General features: G+C 39.5%; 1 protein-coding gene across 1 annotated transcript in view; it reads right to left on the reverse strand.

Annotated features, from left to right (window-relative positions):
• The window catches only part of LOC122561536 (cilia- and flagella-associated protein 54-like), a 201,748-nt gene that overhangs the window by 152,154 nt on the left and 30,586 nt on the right, over positions 1-19,008 (reverse strand). The window contains exons 6-7 of the mRNA XM_043713281.1: positions 12,034-12,203; positions 10,697-10,814 (exon numbers count right to left, since the gene is read on the reverse strand). Of these exons, the coding sequence (XP_043569216.1) occupies positions 10,697-10,814; positions 12,034-12,203 (288 nt within the window). The remainder of the gene's footprint in view (positions 1-10,696; positions 10,815-12,033; positions 12,204-19,008) is intronic.

Here is a 19,008-nt window from a genome sequence, read left to right on the forward strand (position 1 = left end):
AAGGATGTGTCAGGTTATAGCGGGATATAGATAAGCTGCAGAGCTGGGCAGAAAGGTGGCAAATGGAATTCAATGTAGCTAAGTGTGAGTTGATTCACTTTGGGAAGAATAACAAAAAGATGGGGTACTGGGCTAATGGTCGGATACTTGGTAGTGTGGATGAGCAGAGGGATCTTGGTGTCCATGTACATAGATCTCTGAAAGTTGCCACCCAGGTAAATAGTGCTGTGAGGAAGGCATATGGCGTACTGGCTTTTATTGGTAGAGGAATTGAGTTCCGGAGTCCTGAGGTCATGATGCAGTTGTATAAGACTTTGGTGCGGCCGCATCTGGAATATTGTGTGCAGTTTTGGTCGCCATACTATAGGAAGGATGTGGAGGCATTGGAACGGGTGCAGAGGAGGTTTACCAGGATGTTGCCTGGTATGGAAGGAAGATCGTATGAGGAAAGACTGAGACACTTGGGGCTGTTTTCATTAGAGAAAAGAAGGTTTAGGGGTGACTTGATTGAGGTGTACAAGATGATTAGGGGGTTAGATAGGGTTGACAGTGTGAACCTTTTCCTGCGAATGGAGTCGGGTATTACAAGGGGGCATAGCTTTAAATTAAGGGGGGTAGATATAGGACTGAAGTTAGGGGTAGGTTCTTCACTCAGCGAGTCGTGAATTCATGGAATGCCCTGCCAGTAGCAGTGGTGGACTCTCCCTCTTTATGGGCATTTAAGCGGGCATTGGATAGGTATATGGAGGATAGTGGGTTAGTATAGGTTAGGTGGGCTTGGATCGGCGCAACATCGAGGGCCAAAGGGCCTGTACTGCGCTGTATTCTTCTATGTTCTATGTTCTAAAACTTTCAGCTCAGTGAGCAAACTTACATCCATGGCTCATCCTTGCTACCATCTGAGGTATGAAGAACTGTCATATGTTAACTGTGTTTTTCTCTCCATAGAATCTGCCAGACCTGCTAAGTTTCTCCAGTATTTTGTTTTACTTCATTACTTTAGCATCAGGTATATTGCAACATGTTATTAAAGTGGCATGGTGGCTCAGTAGTTAACATTGCTGCCTCACAGTTCCAGGGACCCAGATTAAATTCCAGCCTCGGGCTACCATCTGTGTGGAGTCTGTACATTCTCCCCTTGTCTGCGTGGGTTTCTTCCGGGTGCTCTGGTTTCCTCCCATACTCCAAAGATGTGCAGATTAGGTGGATTGGCCATGCTAAATTGTCCGCAGTGTCCGGCCATGTGAGGTTAGGTGGATTAGTTATGGGAGGTGCAGTGTTGCAGCAATAGAGTAGGGGGTGAGTCTGGGTGGGATGTGGACTGGTTGGGCCGAATGTCCCATTTCCACACTGCATGAATTCTATGGAATATGGATATGATAATAGTCAATCATCTACTGCAGAGAAATGGAGGATAATAATGGGCATTCCGTTGCAAAATCTGATTTTTTTTTAAATGCAGACACACCTATCTTCAAATTCATAACTTATGTTTAAAAGGGAAAATTAAAGGTACTTGAACTGAATGACACTGCAAACATAGAAGTAAACAAGTATGATCCCACTGCTATTATGAGAGATATCCCTGCACCGTGAGCAATGCTGGGAGAACAGAATATTCAAGTGTATTCACAGAATGCGATTGGTATATTACTGAAAGGAGAACTTAAATCAGAAAATTTGGATGTGGAATCGGTTTAGGTGGAACTAAGAAACAGCAAAGGGTAGTAGAGTTGTTAATGTGGTGTTAATGTAATGAATAGTTTTTTAAAATTCGTTCATTGAATGTAAGTGTTGCTAGCTTGGCCTCGTGAAATTGATATTGTTCAATCAAAACTGGAGTCTTAAACCTCATGGACATGGAAGAGGAGAAACAGGTTCATGTTAAGGAAGAGCCATTAGTGGGGCCAGATGTGAAATGTACGTTTGTAGTTGGAGCATGGAAGTATTATATCCAGGTGAGGCTGGATGGAGCGAGTCGTAGTTAATTTGAAAGGGGAATGTTTGGCAGGAAATAGGATAGAAGGATATCACTCTGCCCAGGTAGCCAAACTAAAAAGTACTTACTGCTGCCCTGCAGTTAGGGAAAGGACAAAGGATTAACATCTAGACACACAGTGTGGTCCATGACGACATGATGTCATGGGCAAAATGAGGTTATGTTATCTCAAGTGGTAGTGTAATTCAACAGGAGACCCTAGTCAAGGACCTAGTAGATGCAGCAATCAAGCTGAAGGAGGCAGCAGTAAATAAAGTAAAAGCACACCAATTTAGGCACTAGAGCGAGAAGTAACAACTATGCAGCAAAAGCAATGCTTGAACAGAAAGTGATAATGATAGCAGCTGTGAGACATCAAGAAGTCAAAGATGATAAATGTAAACTTCTTTTAAGTTTACAAGAAGCAGCTAGCTCACAGTAAAAACTGCAATGGATTAAAAATGGGCAGTATTAGTAGCCAATGATATTTAAAAGAAGGTAAGGTGGTAGCTTCCACATTCTCCAACAGACCCTATGTAGAGTTTACCATGGATTAGCATACGTAGGGAGGGTTAAAATGATACAGCTAATATCTAATGCTGGTGGTGGAAGAGACATAGCTAAATTTTGGCATGTGCGCAGACAGAACCAGTACAGGGAACTAAAATCAAAATGAGCCATCAGCCACATCCACTTGGACTGTGGGAACACATCCAAATGGACTTTATAGGACCACTCCCACAAAGTCAGAATAAGAAATTCTGTCTCGTCATTGTTGACCAGTTTACTGGATGGGTAGAAGCTTTCCACACAAAGTGTTTAGTATGCTTTCCTTTATTGGTCAGAGTATTGAGTACAGGAGTTGGGAGGTCATGTTGCGGCTGTACAGGACATTGGTTAGGCCACTGTTGGAATATTGCATGCAATTCTGGTTTCCTTCCCATTGGAAGGATGTTGTGAAACTTGAAAGGGTTCAGAAAAGATTTACAAGGATGTTGCCAGGGTTGGAGGATCTGACCTATAGGGAGAGGCTGAACAAGCTGGGGCTGTTTTCCCTGGAGCATCGGAGGCTGAGAGGTGGCTTTACAGAGGTTTACAAAATCTTGAGGGGCATGGATAGAATAAATAGACAAAGTCTATTTCCTGGGGTTGGGAGTCCAGAGCTCGAGGGGCGTAGGTTTAGGGTGAGAGGGGAAAGATATAAAAAAAGAGACCCAAGGGGCAACCTTTTCACGCAGAGGGTGGTATGTGCATATGGAATGAGCTGCCAGAGGAAGTGGTGGAGGCTGGTACAATTGCAACATTTAAAAGGCATTTGGATGGGCATATGAATACGAAGGATTTGGAGGGATATGGGCTTAAATCTTAAACTGGCAGATGGGACTAGATTAGGTTGGGATATCTGGTCGGCATGGATGGGTTGGACCGAAGGGTCTGTATGCATGCTGTACATCTCTATGACTCTATGAGTCCAATACTAAAAAGGTACAAAAAGGCAAATTGGCTGTGGTAGATTGGGAAAGTACATTCTAAAGTATGAAAGTGGACAGGCAAATTGCTAGTATTTGAATAATTAATATATGGTCTGTATCAAATGTACATTCCTTTTGAAGTGAAAAACACAACAGGAGATTCAACCTTGGCTAACAAGAGGAGTTAGAGATTGTATCAGAAGAAAGAAAAAGGCCTACAAAATTGTCATAAGTCTATTAAGTCTGAGAATTGAGAGAATTTTTGAATGCAGCAAAAGAGGATCAAGAAATTAAAGAAAGCGAAAATAAAACATGAATATAAATTAGGGATAATCATAAAAAAGGACTATAAAACTTGGGTAGCTCGGTCAAGAGGAAAATGCAAGTGTCCTTTAAAGTGACAGACAGGACAATTTACATACAAATATATGAATTAGGAGCATAAGCAGACCACTTAGCTCCTCAAACCTACACTATCATTCAATAAGATCGTTGCTGATGTTTGTATTTCATATTCCACAATATAAAATTTATCACCCCCACGCTCCAACTAACATTTAATTTCCCTGCCTGACAAGAATTGATCTTCCCCTGCCTTAAAAATATTCAGTGACCCCACTTTGAATGCATCAACCTTCAGAGGCAAAAGTCTTCCTATTTCTGTCCTAAAGAGACAAACCCTAATTTTAAAAGAGTTGCACATAGTTCTGAACCAATCCACAAGAGGTAACATTCTCTCCAAGTTTGCCTTGAAAACACCATTCAGAATCTGACACACTGCAAACAAATCACCTTCCTCTTTTAAACTTCAATGGAAACAAGCCCAGTCTATACAACCTATCCCCTTTTGACAACCCATTCATTCCAGCTATCAATCGAGTAAATGTCCTATGAACTGTCTCTAATACACTGACACCATGTTTAAATGAGGTCACTAAAAGTGCACACATTATTCAAAATGTGGTTTCATTAATGCTCTGTATAACTGAAGCATAACATCCTTACTTTTCTGTTCAATTTCTCTTGTTAGCACTCCATTAGCTTTCTTGACTATTTGCAAAATATCTTTTTGTAGCTCATATGAGAGCACTTAAATCCTTCTGCATCTAGGAATTTCAAAGTCACTCTCCACTTAAGTAATACTGACTTTTAATTCTTCTTGCCAAAGTGAACAATTGCAAATTTTCCCATATTGTGCTCCATCTGCTCGGTTTTGCCCAGTCACTCAACCTATCTATATTAGTCTGCAACATGCTTATGTCTTCTTCACAGCATAGGGCCATACATGCTGGTGATTGTTAGTCTCATGCATATTGCACGTTGCTCCTTTTTTCTGAAAGAAGAGAGCTCCGAATTTAAAAGAAGATTCTGCTCAGATCTCCCTTAGGATTGATTAGATTCCCTACAGTGTGGAAACAGGCCCTTCGGCCCAACAAGTCCACACTGACCCTCTGAAGAGCAACCCACCCAGACCTATTTCTCTCTGACTAAAGAGAACATTATGGGCAATTTAGCATGGCCAATTCACCTGACCTGCACATCTTTGGACTGTGGGAGGAAACCCACGCAGACACAGGGAGAATGTGAAAACTCCACATAGACAGTCGCCCAAGGCTGGAATTGAACCTGGGACCCTGGTGCTGTGAGGCAGCAGTGCTAACCATTGAGCCACCATGCCGCCCCATTGTGGAGTTGTATTCCTGTTCTAATAGTTTCTTTATAAAATAAACAATTATCAGAATAGAAGGTAAACCATATCACCTTTCCATGATAGTCAGCTGCCATATTGTGACATTGAAAGCTGTTGTCAAAGGGTAAGTCCATAAGTAAGTGTGATGTTAGGATACTGGAAGAATAGGGGGCCAGATGGGTAAGATACCAGGTAAGTAGAGTGCCAGCTTGATAAAAGGTTTGATGTCAGCTGGGGTAATGCTAGGGTGCCAGCTGGGTAGAATGTTGTGGGAAGGCAGTAAGGCATTAAGAAGCAAGGGGGCAAGGGGCAAGGCGGCCAGTGATGCAGTGTTTAGGGAAGGTCCAGCAGAGAGAAGGTCAGAGGTCAGGTCTGGCAGAAGAATGGATATGGATCAGAGCCAGGCAGTCAGGTCCTGAGACAAGTGTTGAAACCCTGGTATAGTATTGGGTCCTGGGGCCGCATATCATGTCTCCCGAGGTTGCTGGATCGGTATATGGAAGGTGTAAATGGTCTTCGGATATATTGTTGGGGTTGTAAAAATAAGTACTGGGTCAGCTAATAGTTACTCAGGAGTTAAACTATGTAGTTAATAGTCTTGACATTTCCAGACAAAACTATTTTATTTAATTTGATTTGATGTCTCCAATTTTAATGGAGACTTTCAAATGGTCCAAATTCAATTTTCTGGTCAATTCCTTTGGAAAGTGCTGTGATGGGGATTCTACAGGATCCCCTATGTGCAACTCCCATTTACCTCTTCATGACAACTGACATAACATCTGGTCAGTGGAAAATCTGGGCCATACTTTCCTACCTACATTGGTGTCATCTGAATGTTGGATGAGAACCGCTCATCCAAATCACTGATGCAAATTGCAAAAAAGTTAAGGCCCCAGTACAAACCTTGCAGGACCCTATTCATCACATCTGCCAGTCAGACAAAGACCCATTTATACATACAGTTTTCTGCCAGTCCACCAACTTTCTATCCACATTATTCCCTACACTATGAGATTTCACTTTTTGCAATAACTTTGGATATGGCACCTTATCAAATGTGTACTAGAAAAGCAAATACAGTACAGCTATAGACTCCCCTTCATACATAACACACAGCAAAAAACTCCAATAATTTGGTTAAATATAATTTTCCTTTGACAAAACCTCATTGATTCTCCAGATTACCTTGACCTCTGCAATTATAATTTATTGAATGATTCATTCTAACACTTTGCCATGTCAAACTAACTGGCTGATAGCTTCCCATTTTTTGTCTCCCTCAATGTTTGAATAGAGGGCTCATGTTTTCTACTTTCCAGTATATTGGAACCTTTCCTGAAGAGGAAACTTTGGAAAATTAACACTACTGCAGCAATAAATTTGTTTAACAATATCTTTAAGATCCTAGGTTGAAATCTATCTCTACCAGTTTGCTTGCTATTTGAAATCTCACCAATTTTCTCTCCCTCTCCATTCCACTTCCTAATTTACAGCTATTATTGGAATGATTTTTGTTTTGTCTACTGGGAAGGTAGAAGCAAAACATGTGCTCATTCAATCCACCATTTTCTTATTATCTACTAATAATTCCCCATTCTCACTAAGGACAAACATTCACTTGATTTACTCTTTTCCCTTTTAAATCCCGTTAGAAACTTTTACTATCAGTTCTTACATGGCTAGCTTGCTTCCTTGCACATTTCCTCCTGATTAATCTTCTAGTTATTCTGAATATTCTAACCAATCATCTGACGTGCCAATCAGCTTTGTGCAAATTTATGCTTTTTCCATCTGTTAGGTGCTTTCTCTCACTCCTTTAGTTAACCACAGGATGATGGATCCTCCCTTTAGAATTTTTCTTTACTGTAGGAGTATGTTTATTTTGAGTATTCTGAAGTATCCCCTTAAAGTGGCTACTACTTCATCTCTCGTGATCTTTCTCCTAGTTTAGTATTATAATTCACATCAGCTAGCATAGCTTTCAATTGCCCACACTTATTCAGGTTTAAAATACAAGTCAGCTCCAATCTTCTCCTTTTCAAACTGGAAATTTCAATTATATTATGGCCACTACTACTTATGGGTGCCTTTATTTGGAGGCCATTAATTAACCCTATCTCATTACATAATAGTGTATGAATCTGGGTCATTTCAGAAAGTCATACTCAGAAATATTCCATAAGCTCTTAATTTAAGCTACAACTGCTATTCTGATATTTCCAGTTTATATATAAAGTGTCCCATAATTGTGGAATCCTAAAATCCCGACTGTGCAGAGAGAGGCTTCTCAGCCCATTGAGACAGTACAGACCTGCTGAAAAGCGTCCCACCCGGACCAACCACAACCCCGCACCATTCTCTAACTCTGTATTTACCATGCTAATTTACCTAGCCAGCATAGCCTTAACCACAATGGGGACAATTTAGAATGGCCAATCTGCCTAACCTGCACATCCTTTGACTGTGGGAGGAAACCTGAGCACCCAGTGAAAACCTACACAGAAATGGGGAGAACATACAAACTCCACACAGACAGTTGCCCAAGCCTGGAACCAAACCTGCGTCACAATGCTGTGAAGTAGCAGTGCTAATCACTGTGCCAATTCTAATAGCTGTCCCTTTACAACAAGCATTCAGTATGTGAACCACTCCCAATAGTGACCTCTTTCCCTAACTATTCTTCATCTCCAAACAGATTCTAACTCATCTCCATCCAGATGGATTCTAAATCCTCATCTCCTGAACCAAGGTTATCTTTGAATAATGCACAAATACTCTCCTTGAATAATAGGGTAACCCCTCCAACTTTACCTACCTACCTGTACACCTTGAAAGTTATATACCCAATCCTTACTACCTGCAGCCATATTTCCTGAATGGCTATCAGATCTTAGTTATTCATTAATAAAATGGTCGAGAAAAAAAAGTGTCTGTTTTTTCGGTGGCAGATACCTTCCTTGAAACTTTTGAGAACCAAGGAACTAGTGAGAATGAAAAGCCAAAAGAAATTAGTAGCAGTACAAAGTAGTATGGGGAAATGAATTAGTCAAAAGCTGATAAATCCCACAGATCTGTTGATCTACATCCCAGAGTGTTGAAAGAGGTGGCTATAGAGGTGGGAGGTCCATTGGTGATCACCTTCCAAATGTCTGGAAATTCTGAAATGGTTCCTGCAAATTGAATGGTTGCAAATGTAACCCCACTATTCAAAGACTGATTTCAATAGTAGGGAAAATGTTAGAATTTAATGATAAAAATATGTGCTAACAAAACTCTGAAATTAATAGTAGCAAGAGACAAAAGTTAACAGACTTATAGAAGGGGAATAGTGTGTTACAGCCAGGTGTCTTGGAGCTTACTAGGATGTTACCAATAGAAAAGGTAAAGGGAAATAAATCGACATGATAAATTTAGATTTTCAGAAGATTTTTGATAAGGTCACACATGAGAGGTGAAAGGCTATTATATTGGCATAGATTGAGAATTGGTTAAAAGACAGGGATAAATTGATTATTCTCAGGTCAGCAGGCTGTAATTAGTGGGAGCATAAAGATTAATATCTTTCATAATTTTCGACTCTTCATTACATTTATAGTCATAACATGCAAGTAAATGGGCCCAAATTATTCACAATCTATGTCAATGATTTTGATGTGGAATCCAAATAAAATACCTTTAAGTTTCTGATACCACAAAACTGATGGGAATGTGAGATGTTAACTTATATTTGGTAGGAGAAAGTGAGGACTGCAGATGCTGGAGATGAGAGCTGAAAAATGTGTTGCTGGAAAAGCGCAGCAGATCAGGCAGCATCCAAGGAGCAGGAGAATCGACATTTCGGGCATGAGCCCTTCTTCAGGAAGGGCTTTATGCCCGAAACGTCAATTCTCCTGCTCCTTGGATGCTGCCTGACCTGCTGCGCTTTTCCAGCAACACATTTTTCAACTTATATTTGGTGTCTTGAACCAATTTAAATAGTGGAGTGTCTAGGAAGTTAATGCTTTACTTGCATGTTATGACTATAAATGTAATGAAGAGTTGAAAATTATGAAAGATATTGATCAATTATTCTAACTATTCTTGCGTGTATGTCCAAATATCCAGTACAAATACAGAAACAATTGTTACTGGGAAACAGATTTGTCCAATGTCGGAGTTCGTGAGAATGAAAATTACCCCCCAAAACTAAAACGTAACCTCCAAAACCAGAAAGTAGCCCTCAAGAGGAATCCTTGAAAAAGGAAAATCAATTTGACCTTCTTTCAAGTAGATTTAGAAAAACTATGTGAGTAGCTAATAACATAGCTGATGGAATGCAATGTGGAAAAGTGTGGAAGTTTGATAAGGTAAACAGAAATGCAGAGTACTTCTTGAGAGAGACTGTGAAGTGTTAATGCCCGAAGAGACTTTGGTGCCTTTTTTCATGAGTCACTGAAAGCTCTAGTGTGGAATTCAAATCATTTCCTTAGATAAAGAAGTGTCCAATGAGCAAAAACTAAATAGACTGGCCCTATATTCAGTGGACATTAGAAGAATAAGAGGTGACCTCATTCAAGGACATTAAAAAGTCTTACAGGGATCATCAAGGTAGATGCAGAGAAATGTTTGTCCTGGTTAGGGGGATGTCTAGAACCAGGGGACAGTCTCAAGATCAGCCCACACTATTTATAAGAAGAAGAATATCTTCACAAAGAAGATAGTGGTTTGGAATTCTCTGTCCCGGGGTCTATGGAGGCCCTGTCATAGAGCAAGTTCAAGACAGATTGAGAGTTCTAGATACTGAAAACCCCAAAAGTTGCAGGAAATATAGTGTTGAAGCAGAAGATCTACCATGATTTCCTTAAATAGTAGTACAGCTTGATTGGCTGAATGACCTACTCCTGCTCCCAGTTCTTCTGTTTTGTTCTTAAATTTCCTGATCCAAGCTACACTAGAATGTTGCTTGGTATAGAGGGAAGGTCTTATGAGAAAAGACTGAGGGACTTGAGGCTGTTTTTGTTAGAGAGAAGGTTGAGAGGTGAATTAATTGAGACATATAAGATAATCAGAGAGTTAGATAGGGTGGTCAGTGAGAGCCTTTTTCCTCAGATGGTGATGAGGGGACATAGCTTTAAATTAAGGGGTGATAGATATAGGACAGATGTCAGAGGTAGTTTCTTTACTCAAAGTAGCAGGGGTGTGGAACGCACTGCCTGCAACAATAGTAGACTCACCAACTTTAAGGGCATTTACATGGTCACTGGATAAACATATGGATGAAAATGGAATAATATAGGATGGATAGGCTTCAGATTGGTTCCACAGGTCGGCGCAACATTGAGGGCCAAAGGGTCTGTACTGCGCTGTAATGTTTTATGTTCTGTACACACCTCAGTGGCCATAATTGGTTTCATTATACTTACACATTGTGATGATATGGTGTCTTGGATGTTAAAATGAATCCAATATGCTTCATAGAAATATACGCAAAGATGAATATTTACATTAGACTTCACCATTTCTTTGAATAGGGATTTTTTGCATGAATAGGATATAAATTGCTGTCTAACTTACGATGTGCTTAACTTGTGTACTTCTGAGCACTGGTGGACGCTTTACATTGCTCTGTTTGACATTTATGAAAATTTTGGATCTTTTTAGGAGCTGAACTGCAGATAATGCAATGGCAGCACTGGAAACAATAAAAAACAGACAAATGACTTAGTGGCACATGAGTCCCATTTTATGTAAACATTCTGTTTATAACAGAATCTGAGTATAATGTAAAATATAAGCTTCGTGACAGCAATAGTAAAATGGAGAGAGTAAGTAATGTTGAATTGTCGAACAATGGAAATGCTTTTTGTTGTACATATTGATTTATACATTGTTGTACAGTAAGAATTTGTTTCGCTGCTGAGTTCAGATTTTTAAATGATGTAAATAATATAAATTAATACATTCATAAATAGTAAATTTGATTAATCTAATTTTTTGTCAGTTTATTCAAATTATATTTCCTTATTGTAGCCTGAATTCAATATATTATATATATATATATATATGTTTCATTCTTAACTCATGAGATTTGGGTCTCATCTGCACGGAACCTGTCAGTCTGTCATCTGAATGCAGTAGCAAGCAATATTCAGGCTGAAGATGGAAGTCACCTGAGTGACAAAACAACAGCTCCTGGCACTCAAGGGCTTGATACTGAGGGGGGAAGGTAGCACAGCCCCAAAGAGAAAAATCCAAGTTGTGGGGTCAGGAAAAGAAAAATAATATCTCCTTACGTCATTCGCTATCATACTTTGCTTTGTGAAGCACCTCAGAATATTTTATTTTATTAAAAGTGCTAAGGTATTGCAGTTTTAAAATAAACACCTTAATAATCCTACATAGGATTTGTTTATCCACTAATATTTTCAGACAATTTAGGGTATGAGCAATACTCAATACTTCAAAGGAAATTCTGCCTGGTGAGGCCACTTAAAGGTCTCACCACATAAATTTGGTCCCAATACCCTCTGACTTACCTGGGTTCCTCTGAATTTGGAATGCCTGCGGTCCCAGACTTGGCCACCAATCCCGCATGGAGTTGCTGAGACTACAGAACCACCAGCCATTTGATTAGGGCTTATAGCTCTGAGGCACAAATCACACCTTAAAGTAATTAACAGTGCTGTGGGCAGGAAATTGCTGTGGGACCAGCTGCTGGGAGCGTGGCCAGGCTCCTCGTTTTAGTTGGAGGATGAGGGGTTGACCCCTGCAAAATTTAACCACATGGTCTGTAATTTAGGATATTTCAGATATGGACCTGGGTTCAGTACCAATGTGAAAAGGTATCATAACGAACTGAAAATGTTTTTTACCACTATTGCAACAGTTGTAAAAGTAAGGCTGATCTGTACCTAAATGCTAGTTGCAACCTTTGGAAGGCAATTGCTGCAGCCTGACATTTAGCATCAATGACCATCTCTAGTCCAGTAGGTGCAAGATTGGCAAATATAAGGTCATGTTCCTTTTTCAGTTTGTCCACCAAAATGTTTAGCTTCTTTTGTACATCTGACAAAATGATATCCTGCAATAGTAAAAGGTCAAATCATTATTTTAAAAAATATAATGACAATAAAGCAGTGTAATAAAAATGTGAAAATATTTATAAATCATTGTTGTTAAAAACTACTGTTAAAACTTTTCAACTTGTAATCCTCAGGACAAACAAAAATAATATGCCCAAATAGATGATGTTACCTCGAGACCAAGTTCTAAAATCTGCTTTAGTCTCCTTGAGAAACACCTCTTAAAAATAATGTCACTGAACTTCCTACTCAATGCATATGTGTGCTGTATTCTAATCTGCAGCTAAATGTAAGAATTTCCTTAACAGGCTCCAATCCATTCTCAAAATTTACCTTTGAAATGAAACCATCAAACAATCTCTCTTTCTTCAACTTTCTAGTTGAGAAACCTGCTCATACTATCTGCCACAGCCTCCCTTTATTGGTCAATATACACAGGAAGTATCAATTAAATTCACTTTAAACTGTTATAATAAATGCTCTCAGAGGGCTATAGGCATGCCAGCTCACTGTTCTGTACATGCACCTGCTCAGGCTGAAAGTTGCTGCCACTATCCTCTATGTGTAAGAAACTTTAGGAACTGCTTGGTCTGATGTTGTAGGGGAGTCCCACTTTCTGCTCTAACTAGTAGAATCATTTGCTGTTCGCAAGATAGTTTATTACATATTAAAAAGATGGTTGCAGGTATTATAGGACCAGATGTTAGTTTTCAGTCCTTTGAGATTCTAAGCTCACCTATCCAGAAGACCATATGCCATCATCAATGTGGATGCTGCTTTTGGAACTTCACCCTTTCAGACCCATATACAACATTAATAATAAACATATATACACACACACGTGAACTTATGCACGTTGGCTAAAAACCAGAAAGGAAGAGTACTATTTAAATAATGAGATATTTGGAAGTGTGGATATATAACGGGATCAGAGTGTCCTTCTACACCAGTCAATGAAAGTAGACAGGCAGGTGCAGAAAGCAATTAGGAAGGCAAATGGTATGATGTCTTTCATTGTAAGAGGATTGAAGTTCAGAAGGGATGACCTACTTCAGTTAGACAGGTCGTTCTGCTATGACGCATGTTTCGTCAATGCGAATACGCTGTAATGCAATTGACAAATAGGGGATGCTGTTTCTAAAGCATTAACTTTTAAAACGTATTCGCTACAGTGCAATTGCATTGCCAACACTAGGTGTTATTTGTATTGCACAATTCTTGTATAATGCAAGGTCACATAGGAACGTGACTATCGCGCTATAGAAATTACTGTATAGGGCCGAGGTGAGATTACTCTTAGAATATTGCATGTAGCTTTGGTCTCCCTACAAGAAAAAAGGATATGCTTGCCATAGAGGGATTGCAGTGGAGGTTCACTCGGCTGATAGTGGGGATGGCAGAACCGTCCTGTGAGGACAGATTGGTTCGAACGGGCCTGTATTCCTTGTGTTTTGAAGGTGGAGAGGGAAGTTGATCGAAACGTATAAAATTCTGTATAAAAACGTCTGCAGGGTGGATGCTTCCCTGGGTTGGGAGTCTAGAACCAGGGGTCACAATCTCAGAATATGGGATAGGCAATTTAGGATGGAGAAGAGGAAAGATTTCTTCAGACTGGTAGTGAACCAATGGAATTATCTAACACAGAAGTCTATGGAGACTAATTCTCTAAAAAATTTCTTGAATGTATTCAAAGATTTTATGGGAGTATGGGAGAAAGCAGGACTGACACGGAGATAGAGAAATGGTTATCATATTGAATGGTGGAACAGGGTCACAAGGCCAATTGGCAAACTCCTGTTCCTGCTTTCTGCATTTCTATGTTTAATTACATTACATTTACTGCTATACTACCTATCCCAAACATTCTGACTTTACAAATTCAGGTGATCTGATATTCTTGCATAAATATTCTCTTCAGACTTGAACAAACTGCATTTGCTGGGTCAAAGACCATTGACTTCGATGTTGTTCCTGACAGTCTGAGGTCTGTAAGTCTCTTAAGTTATCAATTGCCCCTTAGGATTCATCCTAATTGATCAGTGGTGAATACAAGCAAATGGGATAGGATTCCTGCAGTTCCTCCATACAACAATACATGATCTGCAGACCCTTGGATAACCATACCTTTTCTGACTACATTCAGGATCCACACATTTTGTCTCATCTCTATCCTAAATATAATTATAATTGGCACTTTGATGGTTATGTGTGGCCTGTTACATATGGTAGGACAGTCTTGGACACATCAATATAGAGTCAATTTTCTTGGTAAGAAAAGAACTGAGTCTTCAGCTTCTAGCCCATCAGCAATTCTGGAACAAGATGAATCTATAATTTAACAGTCCCATCAAAAACAAGAAAATCTATCACATTACATTCGCATGGAATGGTGGGAAAAATTATCATTGGATATTGTTACTCTAGTCTGTGGTTGACAACTCTTGCAATCAGTAATGAAATCCTCAATGTGGCTGGAGATCCCAGGCACCATACTGCTGACCAAGATCTGGCTCTGCACTTTATGATCCCGTGTTCCTGCTAAACTTCCCCAGGAATTTGTCACCCAGAATTGCAAAATGCTGTTTGAGTTCTAAATATGTTTTCATGGCTAACCCAATTGGCCTTTGATCTGGCCAATCTTCAACAAAATGCTGACTGAAATTGAGACATCTAGTTTTTCAACCGTGCTTGTTCAGTTTGACAAGTGGTGGCTTGGCCACTGTGCCAGTGCCAGTGTATGACTCGATTTTATGACTAAGCTCAACATCTTGCCTATCACTCTGAACTGCATATCTAGTATTACTTGCAACTTTCTGCACACTGTTTCATAACTTGTTAGATGAAGTCAAAATCTTTGCATTCTTGGAGGCATCCTTGTAGTTTCTGCACAGTTAAAAAAACTAAGGAGCTTTATGATTCAGTTGTGTCCACATTCAGACAAAGGATGTAATCTGAAAATCTCTTGCGAGTCCATGTAACCAAGAAAATCTCCAACTTAATCATGGCTTATTGGAATATACTTTCAGTGGTTTAGATAATTAGAAAGGATGGATTATAGAGCTCTAGGACATCCATGGACTTCATGTTCTCAATCCTCTGAAAAGCATTCTCTTGCTTAACATTCCAACATTGCTGTTACATTTTGACGGGCTGACTCTAGGATTTTTTCTTACTTGTCAAGAGAGCCAAAAATACTGGTTTACCTTGCCTGAGAATCTGAGAGCCCTGGATGATGTCAGAGTGGGGAACTACATAATAGCTCAGGTCTTCTATGGATCAGCAACCGTACTTTCGCTGTAGACGATATGTACTATGAACCACATTTGATTCCTTGGAGAATTCACACTTGTTGTGAAGTGTGAGCCTTTCGCTTGTATACATTCTGATTATGGTTTTCATTTGTTTGTCCATGTGGCATAGGATTTGGTGAAGACTTTGTAAAATATTGTACAAAGTTTGCTAACAAGTCTCTGGGGAAGGCAATCCCAAATGATAATTTGTTGAAATAAAATCTCCCAAAGTTATAAAAGTTGGAAGCAACCTAAAACAAAAACAAAATCAGAAATTGCCAGCTAAACTGGAAAGCAGAATTAACAGTTTGTATCTGGTGACTCGTCAGAACCATTTGAAAGACCAGTCATCATACTCAAAATGTTAATTCTGCTTCTCTCTATAAAGGCATAGCCAGACCTGCTGAGTTTCTGTGGCAATTTCTGTTTTCAGTTCAGATCTTCAGAATCCTCAGTTCTTTGTTTTATTTCAGTAAGAAATCTGGATTGCTCATTTAATGAAACCTGCCAGAATCTACAATGTATGCTGAGTTTCGTGAAAATGCTTATGTAGTTTAGTTAAATTATCACAAATCATAGATGTTGAATGGATTTCTCTCATACGGTCTTATCTCTCTCACAAGATAAACATAATTCAAATAGTATCACTAGGCAAAGTACCATTGAGTTTCTTTTGCGACTAGGTGATTGCTTATAACTTTTACAAGCTGCTTCTTGACTTCCTTCATTAAAGGATGCAAATCTTGGATGCATAGAAGCATGAAGATTTCATATCATTCTTCAGTATAATATTGCATTCAGTATTCACTTCCCGTAATGCAATAAATGATTTAGGGCAATCTTGTTCAAAGAAGCTTTTCAGCTTCTGTTTAACCTCTTCCACCTTTTTTTGAAGAGGAGTTAGGTCAAGACATGCATTTTTACACAAAATCCTTGCTTGTGAAGTATGTGTACATATTCTACTTTTTGGTGTGCTGAGAGTGACTCTTCGCCTTAAGTACTATGTCTCCTGGACACACAGTGCAATTTCGTCGAGTATAGACAGTTTTTCTTAACCAGGTTTCATGTTAGACTAATATCTTATTTAATCAAGAATATTTCTAATAGTTTAAGAATATGTGGAAGCTGACACTTATCCAGATATCTACATTGATATTCATAAGATGACCACTGACATAAAATTAAGTTTGGCAAAATACAATGTCTGGACCACTTATTCCTTTAAGAAACACGATAGACATTTCCTCTATTGTAGACTGTCCTACCTAACCAACCTTCATTTGGGGAAGCTATTTGATTTCTTGCTTTTCTGAATCTATGTCTCCCTTCTGCTTTTGAAAATGGCCAATTGAGAGATAAATAAGACATTCTCTTTTAGTAGCCCATAATATGACGGAGCAGAATTAGGCTTCTCACCCATACAGTCTGTTCCACCATTCACTGAGATCATGGCTGATTAGATAATCTGCACCTCAATTTTCCTGCCTTTTCATGGGCTGTGGGCTTTGCTGGCTCTGCCAGCATTTATTGCACATCCCAAATTGATCTTGAAGGTAGTGAGCTGCCTCAATGAAATGCAATTTTCCATTAGGTCTAGGTACAGAGTGCTGTTAGGTTGAAATCATGGATTTCTCTATCTCAGGGTAACGAGACATGGACAATATATGTGGCATTGAAGTACATTTATCCAGATAGATAGATCAGTTCAAGTTGAAAAGCCACAATATGCTATAGAGACCACATTTCTTTCCTTTTCAACTATAAACTGGAAGAGAAGTCAGTCACTGCTACATAGCTAAATGCCTAGAAATGTTGCTACTTGAAAATCAAGTGGTGTGCATTTTTAGCTTTGCAAGACAATAGAAGTAGAAGCAGAGTTAAGGTCAGCACATCGGTTCTGCTCTGCCATTTGATTGTGGCTAATGTTTCTCAACCGCACTCTTCTGCCTTCTCCCATTAACTTTTGATCCCTTATTAATCAAGAAACTGTCTATCTTAGACTAAATGATTGTCCTCCACAGCCTCCTGTGGGAATGAATTCCACAGATTCACCAACCTCGAGCTGAAGACATTCCTCCTCATCTCAGTTCGAAAGGTCCCTAGACCTGAGGCTGTGCTCCCAGGTCCTAGTCCTTCCGCCTAGTGGAAACTTCTTCTCTACATCCATTCTATCCAGGCCTCTTAATATTCTGTAAGTTTCAATGAGATCCCCCCTCGTCCTTCTAAAATCAATGGAGTACAGACCTAGAGTTCTCAACTGCTCCCTTTATGACAAGCCCTTCATCTCAAATCATTCTCGTGAACTTCCTTTGGACCTCCAAGATCACAACATCCTTGTTTAGATACAGGGATCAAACCTGCTTACAATATTCCAACTGCAGTCTTACCAGTGCCTTATATAGCATATGTCTACTGTTGTGGTCTAGCTCTCTTGAAATGGATGTAAACATTGCATTTGCCTTCCTAACTGCCAACTAAACCTGCATGTTAACCTTGAGAAATAGAACTCCCAAGTCCCTTTGTGCTTCAGATTTCCAAAGCCCATCCCCTTTTAGAAAACACTTTTTCTACACTGTATTCCATCTGCTGTTTTTTGACCCCTCACTTAGCCTTCTGCAGCTTTCCTGTTTCTTTAACAACCTATCAATCGACCTATCTTTGTGTCATGTGCAAACTTAATTCCTTTGTCCAGATTGTTAATGTATAATGTAAATAGCTGTAGTCCCAACACTGACCCCAGCAGAAGTCCACTACTAACTGCCTGCCATATGAAAAAGATTCCTTTATACCCACTCTCTGCTTTCTGCCAGTAAGTCAATCCTCTATCCATGCCAATACTTTGCCCCTAATACCAGGGGTCTTATCTTATTAAGCAGCGCCCAGTACAGAACCTTATTAAAGACCTTCTGGAAGTCCAAATAGATCATGCCCGCTGGTTCTCCTTTATCTAACTTGCTCATTACCTCATCAAAGATTTCTCACAAATTTTCCAGGCATGACCAAGTCCTCTGTAATCCTATCCTTATTAACAAATTGTAAAATCTTACCAATGACTCAGGTCAGGCTAACCAGCCCAGATAGTTTCCTGTCTTCTGCTTCCTGCCCTTCTTAAACAGGCTATTACTTTAGCCATTTTCCAGTCCTCTGGGATCCTCCCTGACCTGTGATTCCTGAAAGATCACCACCAACATCTCTAGAATTTCCTCTGTTATCTCCTTCAGATTTCTAGCATGTCTTACCCAGTCCGGGTGATCTATCCACCTTCAGCTTTCAGCCTCCTGAGATCAAGCTTCACTTTTCAGCAGTCTAATGTACATTCTTGCCTCATGTAATCTTTTATATTACTCAGTAGCTTATCCTTGTATTTCATCTTCTCCCCCATTATTGCTTTTTTTTTTAAAGTTACGTCTACTCTTTTTAAAAGGCTTAGAATCATCTGGCTTCCCACCAATCTTCACCGCACTGTATGCTTTTTCTTTTTTACTATCACTGATTTCTCTGTGAGCCATGGTTG

The sequence above is a fragment of the Chiloscyllium plagiosum genome, chromosome 23 (genome assembly GCF_004010195.1).
Source record: "Chiloscyllium plagiosum isolate BGI_BamShark_2017 chromosome 23, ASM401019v2, whole genome shotgun sequence".
Taxonomy (NCBI): Eukaryota; Metazoa; Chordata; class Chondrichthyes; order Orectolobiformes; family Hemiscylliidae; genus Chiloscyllium; species Chiloscyllium plagiosum.